Here is an 18,514-nt window from a genome sequence, read left to right as displayed (position 1 = left end):
AATTACTCCTAAATAAATAACCAAAGGCAAGATCCATGTATATAAATGGCCTTAAGAAATTGTTAAAATTTACATGGAACTTTAAATCTTAAGTATTCTTTCAAGAGAAGACTTTTTTGGCCATGTAATTTATAATATTAAATAATATAGTACATATACTCTACAGTGACATAGAAATGTTAGACATACATTACTTCTGTTTTGTTTTTTTTAAACATCTTTATTGGGGTATAATTGCTTTACAATGGTGTGTTAGTTTCTGCTTTATAACAAAGTGAATCAGCTATACATATACATATATCCCCATATCTCTTCCCTCTTGCGTCTCCCTCCCTCCCACCCTCCCTATCCCACCCCTCCATGCGGTCACAAAGCACTGAGCTGATATCCCTGTGCCATGTGGCTACTTCCCACTAGCCATCTACCTTACGTTTGTTAGTGTGTATATGTCCATGAGTCTCTCTCGCCCTGTCACAGCTCACCCTTCCCCCTGCCCGTATCCTCAAGTCCGTTCTCCAGTAGGTCTGTGTCTTTATTCCTGTCTTACCCCTAAGTTCTTCATGACATTTTTTCCCTTAAATTCCATATATATGTGTTAGCATGCGGTATTTGTCTTTTTCTTTCTGACTTACTTCACTCTGTATGACAGACTCTAGGTCTATCCACCTCATTACAAATAGCCCAGTTTCGTTTCTTTTTATGGCTGAGTAATATTCCATTGTATATATGTGCCACATCTTCTTTATCCATTCATCCGATGATGGGCACTTAGGTTGTTTCCATCTCCGGGCAGTGTACTCAGTAGTGGGAGTACCTTGAAGTTTTTCATTTTAAGTTGTGGTAATACAATACACAGAATAACATTAGCACCCAGTTATCTGCACATAGATGACATTTTTTGGTCATCCTCTGAAAATGCTTTAGTCAGTGTGTATATGCTACCTGGAGTAGAGTGTCTCAAATTTTGTAGAGGAGCATGGGACGGCTCCTTTACTGTCCCATTTCTTAACACTCTCTGATTCAGTGATGTATATGTGTGTGTGTGTGTGTGTGTGTGTGTGTGTGTGTGTGTATATATGAGACAGAAGATGTAATAGACGTTGGCTGAGTGAGTTCTGTGTGTTTGGTGCTGCCTTCCGTCAGGGTTGGCAAGAATATAAATCACTGGCAGTAGTACAGTTTGGGAAATGCTGAAATACTGAGGTATGTGTAGGGACTGTTGTAAGATCACAGCAGGATATGCCTACCTCAGCTGGGGAGACTGTTGAGGAGGACTTTGAGGCAAAGTGTGAGTAGAATTTTGATGAATGAGTTGGTGTTTTTCAGCAGAGAAGGAAGCATACAGAGTATCAAACATTGGGAGCAGCATTTTCAAGAGCACAGAGAGCATGGGGGAGGGGGAGGGTGGAGTGGGTGTTGTGGTAGCTGCAGGTAGTTCAGGATGGGGGTCAGGGAGGATTATGGGAGAAGTTAGAAAGGAATGTAATATGTGTGACAGCCTCCCCCCAAAAAAGAAAAAAGAAAACCTAAATTACTTGACTAAGAAGCAGGAGAACTAGGTTCCTTTCTCAATTATGTTGCTAAATAGCTCTGTGGACCCCAGTTAGGTTGTTTGACTTAAAATCATTTTTAGAAAGCTTTCCAAGCAGAGCTGAGGGATTATAACGTCTTGGTATATAGAATGGAGAGCAATGAAGTTTTTGGAGTAATATGGTAATACCTGTTTTATTTTATTTTTTAATAAATTTATTTTTAAAATTTATTTATTATTTTTGGCTGTGTTGGGTCTTTGTTGCTGCGTGCAGGCTTTCTCTAGTTGTGGTGAGCAGGGACTAACTACTCTTCGTTGTGATGAGCAGGCTTCTCATTGCAGTGGCTTCTCTTGTTGCTGAGCAGGGACTCTAGGCACACGGGCTTCAGTAGTTATGGCACGCAGGCTCAGTAGTTGTGGCTCACGGGCTCTAGAGCTCAGGCTCAGTAGTTGTGGCACATGGGCTTAGTTGCTCCACAGCATGTGGGATCTTCCCGGACCAGGGCTCGAACCCGTGTCCCCTGCATTGGCAGGCAGATTCTTAACCACTGTGCCACTAGGAAGTCTGATAATGACTGTTTTAGAATAAAACTATGATGACAGTAGTGAGTAGAATGAAAAGAAAGAACTGGAGGTAAAGAAACCCATTAGAAGATCTTTGCTGTGATCCAGACAAGAATCCATGGGGGCTGAAGCTAGGCTAAGTGCAGGAAGGGGCAAATTGTTTTGACAGGTGTTGCAGAAATAGAACGGGCAGGTTTGGGCAGCTGCATATGGGAAGTGGGGGAGAAGTAGTAGCTGGTGTGAGGATGACTCCAGGAGTTGTCCAGAAGAATGATGATGCTGGTAGTCAGTAGGTCACACTCATGCAGCTATGTGGATTCTGTTTTACTTTTTATTTTAACCAGTGTCATTATTAGACACTTCAACTATACCTGCTTTTTACCTTTTTCCCCCCAAATAATTCTTTGGTCAACTTCAGATTCAGTTCCTTATGAGCTATATTACATGGTTTCCAAAAAAATTGTAGATGAAAAATTTCAAAGTAAAAGTAGGTTTAGAACTGTGCAGTAGTGTGGTTTAGTAATTGAATGTTCACGTTGCCAACTTCTTGCCATCAAACTTGGTTTGATTGGCATTTGGTAAAGGTAGGAAAGGATTATTTCCACCAAAAATGGTCAAAGGGAAAGGAAACAAAACTTACTGTGCACATGCTCTGTGTCATGCACCATGGCAAGCACTTTCACATACTTTATTAATCATCCAGGGCTAACTACAACCAGTATGGTAGCTATTCTCTTACTTTTTCCATTTTATAGATCAGGAAACTGATGTAGAGTTATAACAGCTACTAAGTGATGGAGATAAGATTTAAAGACAGGCCTTTTGACTACAGATCTGTTGCTCTATTACATCAGAACTGCCTCTGGACAGAAGAGTGTTAGCATTTGAAAGGATAAGTGCTAGATCTGTGGAAATAGGTGACCAACCATCCCGGTTTGCCTGGGACTGAGGGCAGGTTCTTGGGACACAGAACTTTCAGTGCTACAACTGGAAAGTCCTGGACAAACTAGGATGTGTTGGTACTCTTTCTGGAAAAGTCACTTACATGAAATAAACCATTATCTAGAATGACCTGAATAAGGAATTGTTTGTATTTGTTTCCCAAAATATTGAGACATGAATTAGGCCTTTTGTTACTAAGTGACAAATGATTAAGTGACGAGGGATTAAGGCCCTACCTGACTTCCTTCTCTTGTTTTCACCGGCTCTGCCTTGCTGGGATTGCACTAAACTGTATGTGGATCAGTTGCTAGAGGCCTCTGTTTCTATCTCATTTTTTAAGGAAACGTATGTTTTACCCATTCCAAGTCTGATGAAATGGCAAAAGAGCTTTTGCGAAAAACGTCAAGAAAAAGGTAGATTGATTGTAAATGTACATTCTTCTTCTTCTTCTTCTTTTTTTTTTTTGCGGTACGCGGGCCTCTCACTGTTGTGGCCTCTCCCGTTGCGGAGCACAGGCTCCAGACGCGCAGGCTCAGCGGCCATGGCTTACGGCCCCAACCGCTCCGCGGCACGTGGGATCCTCCCGGACTGGGGCACGAACCCGTGTCCCTTGCATCGGCAGGCGGACGCTCAACCACTGCGCCACCAGGGAAGCCCCTCAGTCGTTCTTTTATTTATATATTAAACACTATAAATTGCTTTCTGGAGAGAATTTTGGTCCTGCTGGCAGTATTTCCTCGGCAGGCCCCATTCTGCAGGAAGGAAGTGTGGGAGGAAGTGGGTAGTAAGGAAGCCTGTCCTACCACATATCCTTGTTGAACTCCTCAGCTGGAACTAAATAAAAATAGAAGGTAAATAAAGGTATCCCCTGCTTTGTTGAAAGTTCACATCACACCACTTTACTTTTACAAAAGACCTACATTAGTACCTGTTCTCACTAACTGAAAAAAAATCTGAAGAGAATTTTTGCTTTTATGAAAAAAGGTAATTACTTCTTCACTTCATGTCATTTTGGCATATAGAAGGGTTCATAGAAGCTTTCTACTTTCGGATAGTGGGGGAAACCTGTGTAAATAACATATTTAGGAAAGTGTAAAATACAAGATATGTGAATAACATTGTTTTAGTTAGACATATTAGTTGAATTCCTATCTTACTGCAATAACTTTTTTCTTTTTTAAACTTTATTGAATAAAAATTTATTTAAGTGTACAGTCCAAAGACTTTTAATATATATACAATGAGGTTTTTTAATTAAAAAAATTTTTTTATACAGCAGGTTCTTATTAGTTATACATTTTATACATATTAGTGTATATATGTCAATCCCAATCTCCCAATTCATCCCACCACCACCCCCACTACCCCGCCACTTACCCCCCTTGGTGTCCATACGTTTGTTCTCTACATCTGTGTCTCAGTTTCTGCCATGCAAACCGGTTCATCTGTACCATTTTTCTAGGTGCTACATATATGCATTAATATGCAATATTTGCTTTTCTGACTTACTTGGCAGTCTCTAGATCCATCCATGTCTCAACAAATGACCCAATTTAGTTCCTTTTTATGGCTGAGTAATATTCCATTGTATATATACCACATCTTCTTTATCCATTCGTCTGTCGATGGGCATTTAGGTTGCTTCCATGACCTGGCTGTTGTAAAGAGTGCTGCACTGAGCATTGGGGTGCATGTGTCTTTTGAATTATGGTTTTCTCTGGGTAAATGCCCAGTAGTGGGATTGCTGGGTCATATGGTAATTCTATTTTTAGTTTTTTAAGGAACCTCCATACTGTTCTCCATAGTGGCTGTATCCATTTACATTCCCACCAACAGTGCAAGAGGGTTCCCTTTTCTCCACACTTGTTGTTTGTAGATTTTCTGATGATGCCCATTCTAACTGGTGTGAGGTGATATCTCATTGTAGTTTTGATTTGCATTTCTCTAATAATTAGTGATGTTGAGCAGCTTTTCATGTGCTTCATGGCCACCTGTATGTCTTCTTTGGAGAAATGTCTGTTTAGGTCATCTGCCCATTTTTTGATTGTGTTGTTTGTTTTTTCAATATTGAGCTGCATGAGCTGTTTATATATTTTGAAGATTAATCCTTTGTCCGTTGATTCGTTTGCAAATATTCTGTCCCATTCTGAGGGTTTTCTTTTCGTCTTGTTTGTAGTTTCCTTTGCTTTGCAAAAGCTTTTAAGTTTCATTAGGTCCCATTTGTTTATTTTTGTTTTTATTTCCATTACTCTAGGAGGTGGATCAAAAAAGATCTTGCTGTGGTTTATGTCAAAGAGTGTTCTTCCTATGTTTTCCTCTAAGAGTTTGATAGTGTCCAGTCTTACATTTAGGTCTCTAATCCATTTTGAGTTTGTTTTTGTGTATGGTGTTAGGGAGTGTTCTAATTTCATTCTTTTACATGTAGCTGTCCAGTTTTCCCAGCACCACTTACGGAAGAGACTGTCTTTTCTCCATTGTATATCCTTGCCTCCTTTGTCATAGATTAGTTGACCATAGGTGCGTGGGTTTATCTCTGGGCTTTCTATCTTTTTCCATTGATCTATCTTTCTGTTTTTGTGCCAGTACCATACTGTCTTGATTACTGTAGCTTTGTAGTATAGTCTGAAGTCAGGAAGACTGATTCCTCCAGCTCCGTTTTTTTCCCTCAAGAATGCTTTGGCTATTCGGGGTCTTTTGTGTTTCCATACAAATTTTAAGATTTTTTGTTCTAGTTCTGTAAAAAATGCCATTGATAATTTGATAGGGATTGCACTGAATCTGTAGATTGCTTTGGGTAGTATAGTCATTTTCACGATGTTGATTCTTCCAATCCAAGAACACGGTATATCTCTTCATCTGTTTGTGTCATCTTTGATTTCTTTCATCCGTGTCTTATAGTTTTCTGCATACAGGTCTTTTGTCTCCCTAGGTAGGTTTATTCCTAGGTATTTTATTCTATTTGTTGCAATGGTAGATGGCAGTGTTTCCTTAACCTCTCTTTCAGATTTTTCATCATTAGTGTATAGGAATGCAAGAGATTTCTGTGCATTAATTTTGTATCCTGCAACTTTACCAAATTCATTGATTAGCTTTAGTAGTTTTCTGGTGGCATCTTTAGGATTCTCTCTATATAGTATCATGTCATCTGCAAACAGTGACAGTTTTACTTCTTCTTTTCCAATTTGGATTCCTTTTATTTCTTTTTCTTCTCTGATTGCCGTGGCTAGGACTTCCAAAAGTATGTTGAATAATAGTGGTGAGAGTGGACATCCTTGTCTTGTTCCTGATCTTAGGGGAAATGCTTTCAGTTTTTCACCATTGAGAATGATGTTTGCTGTGGGTTTGCCGTATATGGTCTTTATTATGTTGAAGTAGGTTCCCTCTATGCCCACTTTCTGGAGAGTTTCTATCATAACTGGGTGTTGAATTTTGTCAAAAGCTTTTTCTGCATCTATTGAGATGATCATTTGGTTTTTATTCTTCAATTTGTTAATATGGTGTATCACATTCATTGATTTGCGTATAGTGAAGAATCCTTGCATCCCTGGGATAAATCCCACTTGATCATGGTTTATGATCCTTTTAATGTGTTGTTGGATTCTGTTTGCTAGTATTTTGTTGAGGATTTTTGCATCTATATTCATCAGTGATATTGGTCTGTAATTTTCTCTTTTTGTAGTATTTTTGTCTGGTTTGGGTATCAGGGTGATGGTGGCCTCATAGAATGAGTTTGGGAGTATTCCTTCCTCTTCCATTTTTTGGAAGAGTTTGAGAATGATGGGTGTTAGCTCTTCTCTAAATGTTTGGTAGAATTCACCTGTGAAGCCATCTGGTCCTGGTCTTTTGTTTGTTGGAAGATTTCAAATCACAGTTTCAATTTCATTACTTGTGATTGGTCTGTTCATATTTTCTATTTCTTCCTGGTTCAGTCTTGGAAGGTTATACCTTTCTAAGACTTTGTCCATTTCTTCCAGTTTGTCCATTTTATTGGCATAGAGTTGCTTGTAGTAGTCTCCTAGGATGCTTTGTATTTCTGTGTTGTAACTTCTCCTTTTTCATTTCAATTTTACTGAGTTGAGTCCTCTCACTCATTTTCTAGATGAGTCTGGCTAAAGGTTTATCAATTTTGTTTATCTTCTCAAAGAACCAGCTTTTAGTTTTATTAATCTTTGCTCTTGTTTTCTTTGTTTCTATTTCATTTATTTCTGTTCTGATCTTTATGATTTCTCTCCTTCTCCTCACATTGGGTTTTGTTTGTTCTTCTTTCTCTAGTTCCTTTAGGTGTAAGGTTAGATTGTTTATTTGAGATTGTTCTTGTTTCCTGAGTTAGGCCTGTATGGCTATAAACTTCCCTCTTAGAACTGCTTTTGCTGTATCCCATACGTTTAGGATTGTCATGTTTTCATTGTCATTTGTCTCTAGGTATTTTTTGATATCCCCTTTGACTTCTTCAGTGATCTCTTGGTTATTTCGTAATGTATTGTGTAGCCTCCATGTGTTTCTCTTTTTTTTGGTTTTTTCCCTGTAATTCATTTCTAATCTCATACTATTGTGGTCAGAAAAGATGCTTGATATGATTTCAGTTTTCTTAAATTTACTGAGGCTTGATTTGTGACCCAAGATGTGACCTATCCTGGAGAATATTCCCTGTGCACCTGAGAAGAAAGTGTAATCTGCTGTTTTTGGATGGAATGTCCTATAAGTATCAGTTAAATCTCTCTGGTCTACTGTGTCATTTAAAGCTTGTGTTTCCTTTTAAATTTTCTGTTTGGATGATCTGTCCATTGGTGTACGTGAGGTGTTAAAGTCCCCCACTATTATTGTGTTACTGTCGTTTTCATCTTTTATAGCTGGTAGCAGTTGCCTTATGTATTGTGGTGCTCCTATGTTGGGTGCATATATATTTATAATTGTTATATCTTCTTCTTGGATTGATCCCTTGCTCATTACGTAGTGTCCTTCCTTGTCTCTTGTAACATTGTTTATTTTTAAGTGTATTTTATCTGATATGAGTGTTGCTACTCCAGCTTTCTTTTGATTTTCATTTGCATGGAATATCTTTTTCCATCCCCTCACTTTCAGTCTGTATGTGTCCCTGGGTCTGAAGTGGGTCTCCTGTAGACAGCATATATATGGGTCTTGTTTTTGTATCCATTCAGTGAGCCTGTGTCTTTTGGTTGGAGCATTTAATCCATTCACGTTTAAGGTAATTATCGATATGTACGTTCCTGTGACCGTTTTCTTTATTGTAATGGGTTTGTTTTTATAGGTCCTTCTCTTCTCTTGTGTTTCCCACTTAGAGAGTTCCTTTAGCATTTGTTGTAGAGCTGGTTTGGTGGTGCTGAATTCTCTTAGCTTTTGCTTGTCTGTAAAGCTTTTGATTTCTCCATTGAATCTGAATGAGATCCTTGCCGGGTAGAGTAATCTTGGTTGTAGGTTCTTCCCTTTTATCACTTTAAATATGTCATGCCACTCCCTTCTGGCTTGTAGAGTTTCTGCTGAGAAATCAGCTGTTAACCTTATGGGAGTTCCCTTGTACGTTACTTGTCATTTTTCCCTTGCTGCTTTTAATAGTTTTTCTTTGTCTTTAATTTTTGTCCATTTGATTACTATGTGTCTCGGCATGTTTTTCCTTGGGTTTACCCTGCCTGGGATTCTCTGCGCTTCCTGGACTTGGGTGGCTGTTTCCTTTCCCATGTTAGGGAAGTTTTTCACTATAATCTCTTGAAGTATTTTCTCAGGTCCTTTCTCTCTCTCTTCTCCTTCTGGGACCCCTATAATGTGAATGTTGTTGTGTTTAATGTTGTCCCAGATGCCTCTTAGGCTGTCTTGATTTCTTTCCACTCTTTTTTCTTTATTCTGTTCCTCAGCAGTGAATTCCACCATTCTGTCTTCCAGGTCACTTATCCGTTCTTCTGACTCAGTTATTCTGCTACTGATTCCTTCTAGTGTCGTTTTCATTTCAGTTATTGTATTGTTCATCTCTGTTTGTTTGTTCTTTAATTCTTCTAGGTCTTTGTTAAACATTTCTTGCATCTTCTCTATCTTTGCCTCCATTCTTTTTCCGAGGTCCTGGATCATCTTCACTATCATTATTCTGAATTCTTTTTCTGGAAGGTTGCCTATCTCCACTTCATTTAGTTGTTTTTGGGGGGGGTTTATCTTGTTCCTTCATCTGATACATAGCCCTCTACCTTTTCATCTTGTCTTTCTTTCTGTGAATGTGTCACAATGAGTTTAAATATATACACTCTATCATCCCACAGAGTTCCTTCAGCTCCTAACATATACTTTTTTTTATGACTTTTAATATTAAAAAGTAATTGAGGTATAAACTGATATATCTCCAATTTTCTTTTGTAAAGTTAGGAGTACCATTTTGAAATAGGTGTCTGGGTTTCATAAGAGTAAAATGCCCCCATCTTTCTCCCTTTTTGTAAAACTCTTTTGGTTTACATTTCTCAAAATGAACAGCAACCCAGGAATGTACATTCTAGAGGTGTTTAGAACATTGTATTTCTACTTTTATCATGTGCAGAATATGATCTTAATAATGGTCCGTCATATATTTGAGAAAAACTCTAATGCTGGAACTTTATGTGGTTTGGATTTCAGTCATTTCTGCCTTTTTCCTTTATCCACGTAATTAACATCTTTCTATTTTTATTAGTTGAGTTCAGAACAGATTCTCACCAAATTCATGGTTGAGTAACTCCTTGAATTGATGACTCAGAGTTATATCTTGTAAGAGACAGATAATTTGGTTTCATTTTAACCTATTGTTGGCTCTTATGTAAGATAGTTTTGAAGCACATGTTCTTCTTTTAGGACATTTTAACACCTCAGAAGATAAATATTATAAAGATCATTGAAGTGGTCACCTGTAATCTTTATTAATATCTAATTAATAAGCTAAATGAATTATAGTACTTCAATATTGATTAAGAATGACCTGGAGTTGTTTTAAATGTAAGTCCCTAGGAAATTAATGACACTTTAATTATTTACCAAACTCATCCTAATGAAGAGTGAGAAGGAAGACAAGTAGTTCTTACAGCAGTTGGCTTTATTATAATTTCCTGCTGATAGTTGTTGACAATACATCAAATATAGTGTTGAATTTAGTTTAAATTTGGTATTCAACTGGGCAGGCTGCCTTAATAGATTTATTACACTTATGAGAACTGTAAATTCTTTGGGAAATATATTACCAAAACCCCATTAATTTGTAAATGCTTAATGTAGTCAAGATTGATTTTTAACTAATATATTTGGCTATTTAAGAACAATTTACATCAGTCAAACATCCTCAGTTAATGGTATGCTCCTTATTTTCTTTATCCACCTGACAGATGAGATTTTAGGCCATAAGATTGTATTAAATTGGCAAGAATTCAAAGAAATTAGAAGCTGCTTGGATTTCTGTTTGTATGTGAAAAAAGATAATAAAAATGTGCTAGTAAAATGTGTAAAAGATCAAGGAAATAATGACTTTCCCATTAACCCAGGTTGGTGTGGTGCCCTGTCTGGGCCTCTGGTCATCCACTAGTTGAGAAGGTCAACTTTCTTGATTTATAGGAAGATGGCCTCATTAAAGCCAACCTGACCTGTATTATTGCCAAAGGCAGCTGGTATCTTTAGTCTTCAAATTGGTTATTAGTTAAAGGTTGAGCCCAGCAGCAGAATTTGACTTGGCTGCTATAATCCTTCCAAGGTTCTGCTTAGATCCCTTTCTTAAAATATCCCATGGTTATTAATTTCAGCACACCAAGGAAAAAATGTTGAATCAATAATGACTTTCATTTAGCTGTTTTGTTATTAATGTTGATTCAGATGAACACATTAATACTTGTCCTAATTATTTTATGACTAGATTAGAACATTCTTTATGTGCATTTGGAGCCTGGGCCAGCTCTTAGTGCATTTTAACTATTGAGTTTCTAACAGAAACTGGAAATTCTTTGGAAACAAATTAGAATACTTATATATTTATTAGTAAAAATATCAGTGTCTAATTTCTGATTATCACTGGTGACAGTGCAGCTGAAATATGCTGGTTCTGTAGCAGTCTTGATAGCTTCTCACCCAAGTCAGTGTTACCACATTAACACTGTTATATGATTGGATCTTAAGGGCACATATAAAAACTACATAGCCCCAGGAGCCATTGTGGTATCATGTAGAGAGCACTGGACCTCAGTTATTAGCTGTGCTTCCTCTACTTAATACTTGTGTGATCTCAACCGCTTATGTATCTCACTAAACCTGGGGCCTCAGTTTCCTCCTTTGTAAAGTGAAACTAGATGTACCTACAGGGTTATTATAATTATTAAATGAGGACTTACAGAGGGACACTTAAAATCCCAGATATTATGCTGCATAGTCTAAGGTCATTCAATAAATTTTGAAGGGTCCAAAGGGCTGCTATACAGTGGATGTTGACTACCCTTTTTGTGTTTGGTAGATTAAGCAAGATAAAACGATTAAAAACTACCAAACAAGTAAAGGATTTAGATTAACAATAGTGAAGAAATTCCAGATTTAGTTATTAAGTGATGGATTTGGGTTGTTAAAAGCTGTAGAGTTTACTTCTATGGAAGTGCTTTTTAATAACACATCTGTTTGGACATAGACTTACAGACATAGAAAACAAACTTATGGTTACCAGAGGGGGTAACAGGGGGTATGGGGGGAAGAGATAAATTAGGAGTTTGGGATTAACATGTACACACTACTATATATAAAATAGATAAATAACAAGGACCTACTGTTTAGCACAGGGAACTGTATTCAGTATCTTCTAATAACCTATAATGGAAAAGAATCTGAAAGAGAGTATATATATGTATATATTTATAACTGAATCACTTTGCTGTACACTTGAGACTAACACAACACTGTAAATTAACTATACTTCACTTTTTAAAAAAATGGTTAAAAAAATCTGTTTAGATTCTTTTTGGAATGACTGAATGACTTTACAGATAGTTGTGTAAGAAACGCAGAAGAACTCACAATTAAGAGGATAATAATTAAAGCAAGTCAATTTATCCAGAGCTGCACCATTCTAATTTGGTAGCCAGTAGCTACATGTGGCTATTGAGCACTTGAAATACAACTGCTCCCAACTGAGATGTGCTATAAGTATAAAACACACTGGATCTCAAAGACTTAGTACAAAAAGAGAATGTAACATATTTCATTAATACTTTTTAATGTGACTATATGTTGAAATAATAATACTTTGGATATATTGGATTGCATAAAATATGTTAAAATAAATTTCACCTGTTTCTTTTTACTTTTTAATGTGGCTGCTGAAAACATTTTAATTGTATATGTGGTTTGCATTATATTTCTGTTGGATGATGCTGAACTAAATCCTTATTGAATGATTCTGTGTGAAAGCTGACTCTTAAATTTAACCTTTAAATCTCAGATATTAAGGATGAGATTGTTGCTCCAATGCTAAGAATGTCAGAAAGCATTCCTTTCCTTAGTCACATTTGTAAATACCCAACTTATTTTTGACCCCATGGTCAAATTAGCTTGCTACAGAGTCGTGGCACTCTGAAAGTGGCATCTGACTTTTAAAAGGTAGCATGAAAAATTCTCCTATTCCAAGAACAGCTAATAGTAAAATGAATAATAAATACTTTTCAGGAAAATTCTTTTTAAAACAGACCGTCTGAAACGGCTTTCCTAACTCTCCCTCATTTGAGGGGCAGACTGGAAAGGTAGACCCTGGAGGACATAGTTGTTCTACTGTTGTTGGACAGCTCGAACTTCTTAGGAAACTGGTAGGAGTAGTAGTTCTCATGCCATATAGTGGGCTGATTCAATTGAAGTGTGTTTCTCAAATTTTGATCAGAAGATCTAATATTACTTTCCATATTACTAGTGCCCCTTTTAAAAGAAAATAAATTGATGAAATATAGGCACATAGTTAAATATAGGGGCACTAAGCATAGAAGTAGATTATTTTTTAAATCTTTAAAAACTTCCCTGCAAAATTACAAAATGAAAAAGTACAAGGAAGAGTGGAGGAGTTACCACTCTTCCTTGTCACTATAGATAAAGTAGAACTTCAAAACAGCCATGGTAACTGTGGGTCAGGTGACTCAAAGGAATGTTCTGAGCTAGTATCTATAAGCAGCCAGATAATCACAATTTCAAATCATATTATTATATTATCACCTACTTTCGAATTCCTTCCTGGTCTGCTTCATGAGCTGATTTGTAGGAAAATACTATTTTTAGTTTGCTATATCAGCAAGGAGTTAATAGCAGTTAATACATACATCTTTAATTCACATTCACACCTAAAACAAACATTTTGAGCTTAACATTCTTGGAATCTATAGTTTGAATGCATATATGGTGCATTCATGTTTTGTAAACTGTGATTTTCTATTTGGGCTGTTTAATACACCCATATAATTGATACTTGAATTATGGAAAATGGTGCCGCAGCTATCCTAGATGTAGGCCATCTTTTGCCCTTATAAATTCAAATACATTTTTATGTTGTTAGTTTTGTGCTATTCAGTCAGTGTTCGGATTTTAGTCCCTGAAATGTCGGATCTGGTGATATTTAAATTGTTTTAATCTTTGGACGCAGGGTCCCCAGCAATCCTTCCTTCATTTTGAGGATGGGTAAAGTGATAAGAGACTAGACCAGGAGCATGTTCAGTTATATACCAAGCAGACATGTGCGTGTCAAAGAGAGGGGTCTTTAGAGCGTCCGTTTCTACTTCTGATTTTTCAGTATAACAAATGTGGCACATGACAAATGGTGAATATGGGGATTGAAACACTGTAGTTACATGAAAGGGGCAAAATTTAAAATAAACTGAAAACAGGAGAAAAGACCAGTGTTCGTTGTGGCAAACACTAAATCTCTCTTTACTTCTTGACTCCAGTGTCAGAGCACTGAATTAAAATCAGACATTTAGCAGAATAGGAAGAAATGGAAAGAGAGAAACTAAGGTGAAAACAGAAGATATGAAAAGGGTGACTTCCAGTAAAACGAGAAGCTGGAGATAAACATTAAAATGAGTACTAAAACTCCTAAGCTTTTCATAGAATCAGAAGGCAGAACAACCTTAAAGGGAGAGAAAAAACTGCAGGCATCTGATTTATGTCGTCTGGCTTTTCAGCCTGGTCCTCCAGCGCACTTGTCAAAAGCCTTCCCCATAGTTATGACTTCCCAGTGCAAAAGCCACACCTATTCACACCTCTCGTCCCCTGGAGGTGGAGACCATGTTTCATGTGTCTCTCATTTCTTCCTTCACAATGAACACTGAAGCACCTTAACCCCCTCAGCCCCACAGTGCTGCACTCCACACAGTCCTTTCACATCCATTCTCTCATTTGAATCTTGCTGCTGCCCTCTGAAGTTGTAGACTGTGTAGGTCGTGCATGACCTATCACGTCCCCCATTTCATTTGCCATAAGGAAGGCATTTTGTAGAGGTTAGCAGTCAGCCGGCAAGTAGTAGTGACAGGGGCTGGACTGGCACCAAGTTTTCCGACTCCAGATCCTATGGGATTTTCATCACTGCCATTTACAAACACACAGTGTTCTCTTTAAAACAACTGCAAAAACAAACAAATCAAACCTTCTTTGACCCTGCTATTCCTTTCTTATTACCGGGATCATGTCTAAACACACCGTGGCATTGTGGAAGGACTGACTTTGGAGTTAGACAGGCCAAGGCTCAAAACCTACCCCTTGTAATAGCTATGTGATCTTGAACAAGTTTCAAAGTCTCAGTTTCCTCATCTGTAAAATACCTACCTCACAGGCTTGTTGGGACATTAAAAGACAATGACCAGGGATTCCCTGGTGGCGCAGTGGTTGAGAGTCCGGCTGCCGATGCAGGGGACACGGGTTCGTGCCCCGGTCTGGAAAGATCCCACATGCCGCGGAGTGGCTGGACCCATGAGCCATGGCCGCTGAGCCTGCGCATCCGGAGCCTGTGCTCCGCAACGGGAGAGGCCACAGCAGTGAGAGGCCCGCATACTGCAAAAAAAAAAAAAAAAAAAAAAAAGACAATGACCATATTAAGTACTTAGACCAGTGAGAGATAGGATAAATCTAAATTTATTATATAATTGTCTGCATCCTGACTTTGAACCTGACCTCTCCACAGAATTTGATCTTAGAACATTTATGGTCTTTTCTGGTTGAATCTTACAGCCTTTTCTCAGCCTTCTCCAACTACCTATGCCTTAATTCCCCTTATTTCCTTGACTTTCTTAATATTGTATTATTGATTCTTCCTTTTCTGGTGGCTTCTCTTTTGTCATATTTACTGACTTCTTTTCCTCACCTATACCTTGTGTAAATTTTCTAAGGTTCCTTCTGCAGCCATTGCTCTTGTTGACAAGACTAACTTGAATTAGCAAATCAGAGAGGAGATAATGTTATCTCTTCTGCTTTGTGCAGTATATCCTTAACCTTCGTTCTTTACCTGTCTCCCTTCTATTTCCAAATATAAAAAATGTCACATTGGATTTTATTCATTGGCAAGCAGGTAAAACTCCAGCACTGTTAACACAGGAAGGCTTTAGTTATCTCGTTCCATGTAGACATGGCAAGTGATACTTATGCCTAAACTATTTTTGTGTGATGGTGATGATGATGATGATAATGATGATGAGCATGACAATGAGGATATTAACACTTTTATTTTCCAAATAGTATTGTGTAACTTACACAGTAGTCTTACCTACATTATCTGAATTTGTTCTTGAAAATAACACTGTGGGTAGTGTCCTGAATTATCCAACACATTTTATAGATGATGTAAAAAAAATTCTGACTTTGACGTTGGGAGTAGTGCCTTTTCTGTTTAACCATACTATTTTTTTGCCCCCATTCCATGTAACTTCCCTGATGTGTGTCTATAAATGCTAGATTTTAGGCTAAAGAATAAACATCATATTCTTAGACAATTTAGGGAAAACTAAGAAAAAGAAGTAAAATTCAAGACAGCAAATTGAGTTACTTATTAGCTGATCAAGAAAGAGTTATAGGGCTTCCCTGGTGGCACAGTGATTGAGAGTCTGCCTGCCGATGCAGGGGACGTGGGTTTGTGCCGCGGTCCGGGAGGATCCCACATGCCGCGGAGCGGCTGGGCCCGTGAGCCACGGCCGCTGAGCCTGCACATCCGGAGCCTGTGCTCCACAGCGGGAGAGGCCACAACAGTGAGAGGGCCGCGTACCGCAAAAAAAAAAAAAAGAAAGAAAAAAAAAGAAAGAGTTATAAATTTTGAAACCTGTTTACAAGAGTTTGAGGAAAGTATTTGTGCTATTTAGATTTCTTATTAATAAGAGCTGACTCTAATGTATATAGATTTAAGCTGGCAAGAAATATGAGCAAGTTATATTGTCAAAGATTTTAAAGGGCAAAAAGTTAAGCTTAGTTTGAATGGGGGATTTCATCTCTATAGTTAGAGGAGTCTTCATGTTACCATAGATCACATCCATTCATTCATCATTCACTCTGATTGTCTTTTGATCCTGCCTAACAAAATGTTATGTGTTTGTTTTGCAGATCTAAAGCGGGAAGCCAGTATCTGTCATATGCTGAAACATCCCCACATTGTAGAGTTATTGGAGACATATAGCTCAGATGGAATGCTTTACATGGTTTTTGAATTGTGAGTGTACATTCTCTTTTCCGAAGGGGCTGAAGTGGTTTTTTTTTGTTTGTTTTAGGGTTAAAGTTTTAAGCAATGTTGATCTTAGATAATGCTGACGCTTTTCTCTTAAAATTTAAAAATACTTGTGAACTCATCTGTTTAGAAAGACCTAAAGTAATAAGAATAAAAGGAATATCTCATCGTAAGGTTCACAATGGCTAAGGAAGCAAAAGTTGGGCATATTCAGTTACCCTCACAGTTTTAGCCTACTTCAGAGAAGAAGAAATAGAGTTCAGAGGAATAGGAGGTCCCAAAATATAAAGTTCTGAGTACAAGAGTCTTAGTGAAAAGGATCGGTATGGGAGTAGAGGCCTCCATGTAGCCAGCCTCTCTAGCAACTAAAAGCAAGTAATAACAGACATAACTTCCTCTTGATATAATCACCATATTGGCATATGAAGGAAATTCTGTAGACAACCATATATCTTGATTTTAGTAAGCCACTCGACATGTTTCTCACAAAATTTTTGTCAATAAGTTGGAGGAATGTGAGCTAAGGATAGTATAATTGGGTAGTTTCATAGCTGGTTGGATGATTGTGTCCAAAGAGATTGTATAAAGCCTTATGGGATGGCATACTATTCTGTTCAAAATTGTAATCGGTGACTTTGATTAGGGTCTCTCACAAGGTGGTAATCAAGGCGTTGGCCAGGGCTGAAGTCATTTTAAGGCTCTGCTGGGGATGGATCTGCTTCCAAGCTCACTCACATGGTTGTTGGAAGCACACTCTCAGACTGAGGGCCTTAGTTCCTCATGTGCTGTTGGCCCAAGACCTCCCTAGGTTCCTTGTCACTGGGCTTCTCTGTAGAGCAGTTCCATGGCAGCTGGCTTCATCAGGGCCAGCAAGCAAGAGCACAAGAGTAGGAACAAGACAGACGGCAGTCTTGTAACCTAATCTCTGAAATCACACACCATCACTTCTGCCATATTCTATTAGTTAGAAATAAGTCACTAGATCCAGTCCACACACAAGGGGAAGGGATTACACAAGGATGTGAAGACCTGGAGGTGGTGATTACTGGGAGCCTTGTTAGAAGCTGCCCCCTACAGAGGGCTAGCTTAATACATTGAATATCTGACCAAATTTTAAAATATTTTACAAGTTTGTAGCAAAGGAGCTAAAACAAGGTGAAATTTAAGACCAGTTAATGTAAACTCATTCATTCACATATATAAGTGCAAGATCACTATGAACTTAATTGTAACTGCTTATATGAAAAAGATGTAAGCAATTTAGTTAGTTGTTGCAACAGCTTTAAAAGCCTTGAATGGAACCTGCAGATACCTTAATTAGAAGTGTATAGTATTCAGAACCAAGCCATAGGCCCAGTGTGCTGTGTATTGGTCACTCTCCCTGGAGTGTTCCTGGTATGCAGGACACTGGCATGCTTCCAGAAGGGGATAGCCAGAGTGGGAAAGAGCCTAGAAATTCTGTCATAGAGTCACAGCCTTCAAAATCTTTGTCAGCAATACTGCTAAAAGATGTTTGAAAACTGTGTACCTCCACACATATCTTTCAGTTGATATATACAAACTTTTATTATAAGGATGTAAGTTTTAGTGTTTTGTATATTTTTTAAAATATTTTTTCTTCAAAAATCTCGAGCTGTACCTTTATCTCATTCAATTTATGGAAAATGTCTGCTATGTGACCTAAATTGCAAAGCTAGTCATCATTGTCAAACTAGTCAGCCAAATCAGACTTGCTTTCTGTCAGAAAAAAATCTGACTTCATTTTTCAAATAAAATTAAAGTGCTAATAGACATCA

At 37.8% G+C, this 18,514-nt stretch overlaps 1 protein-coding gene across 3 annotated transcripts in view; it reads left to right on the top strand.

Moving 5' to 3' along the window:
- The window catches only part of CASK (calcium/calmodulin dependent serine protein kinase), a 389,387-nt gene that overhangs the window by 138,445 nt on the left and 232,428 nt on the right, over positions 1-18,514 (top strand). For all 3 annotated transcript variants that reach the window (XM_079909891.1, XM_079909890.1, XM_079909889.1), the window contains exon 3: positions 16,598-16,703. In XM_079909891.1, coding sequence (XP_079766017.1) covers positions 16,598-16,703 — 106 coding nt within the window. The remainder of the gene's footprint in view (positions 1-16,597; positions 16,704-18,514) is intronic.

This window comes from Stenella coeruleoalba (assembly GCF_951394435.1).
Source record: "Stenella coeruleoalba genome assembly, chromosome: X".
Lineage (NCBI taxonomy): Eukaryota > Metazoa > Chordata > Mammalia > Artiodactyla > Delphinidae > Stenella > Stenella coeruleoalba.
This window is presented reverse-complemented; position numbering and strand designations above follow the sequence as displayed.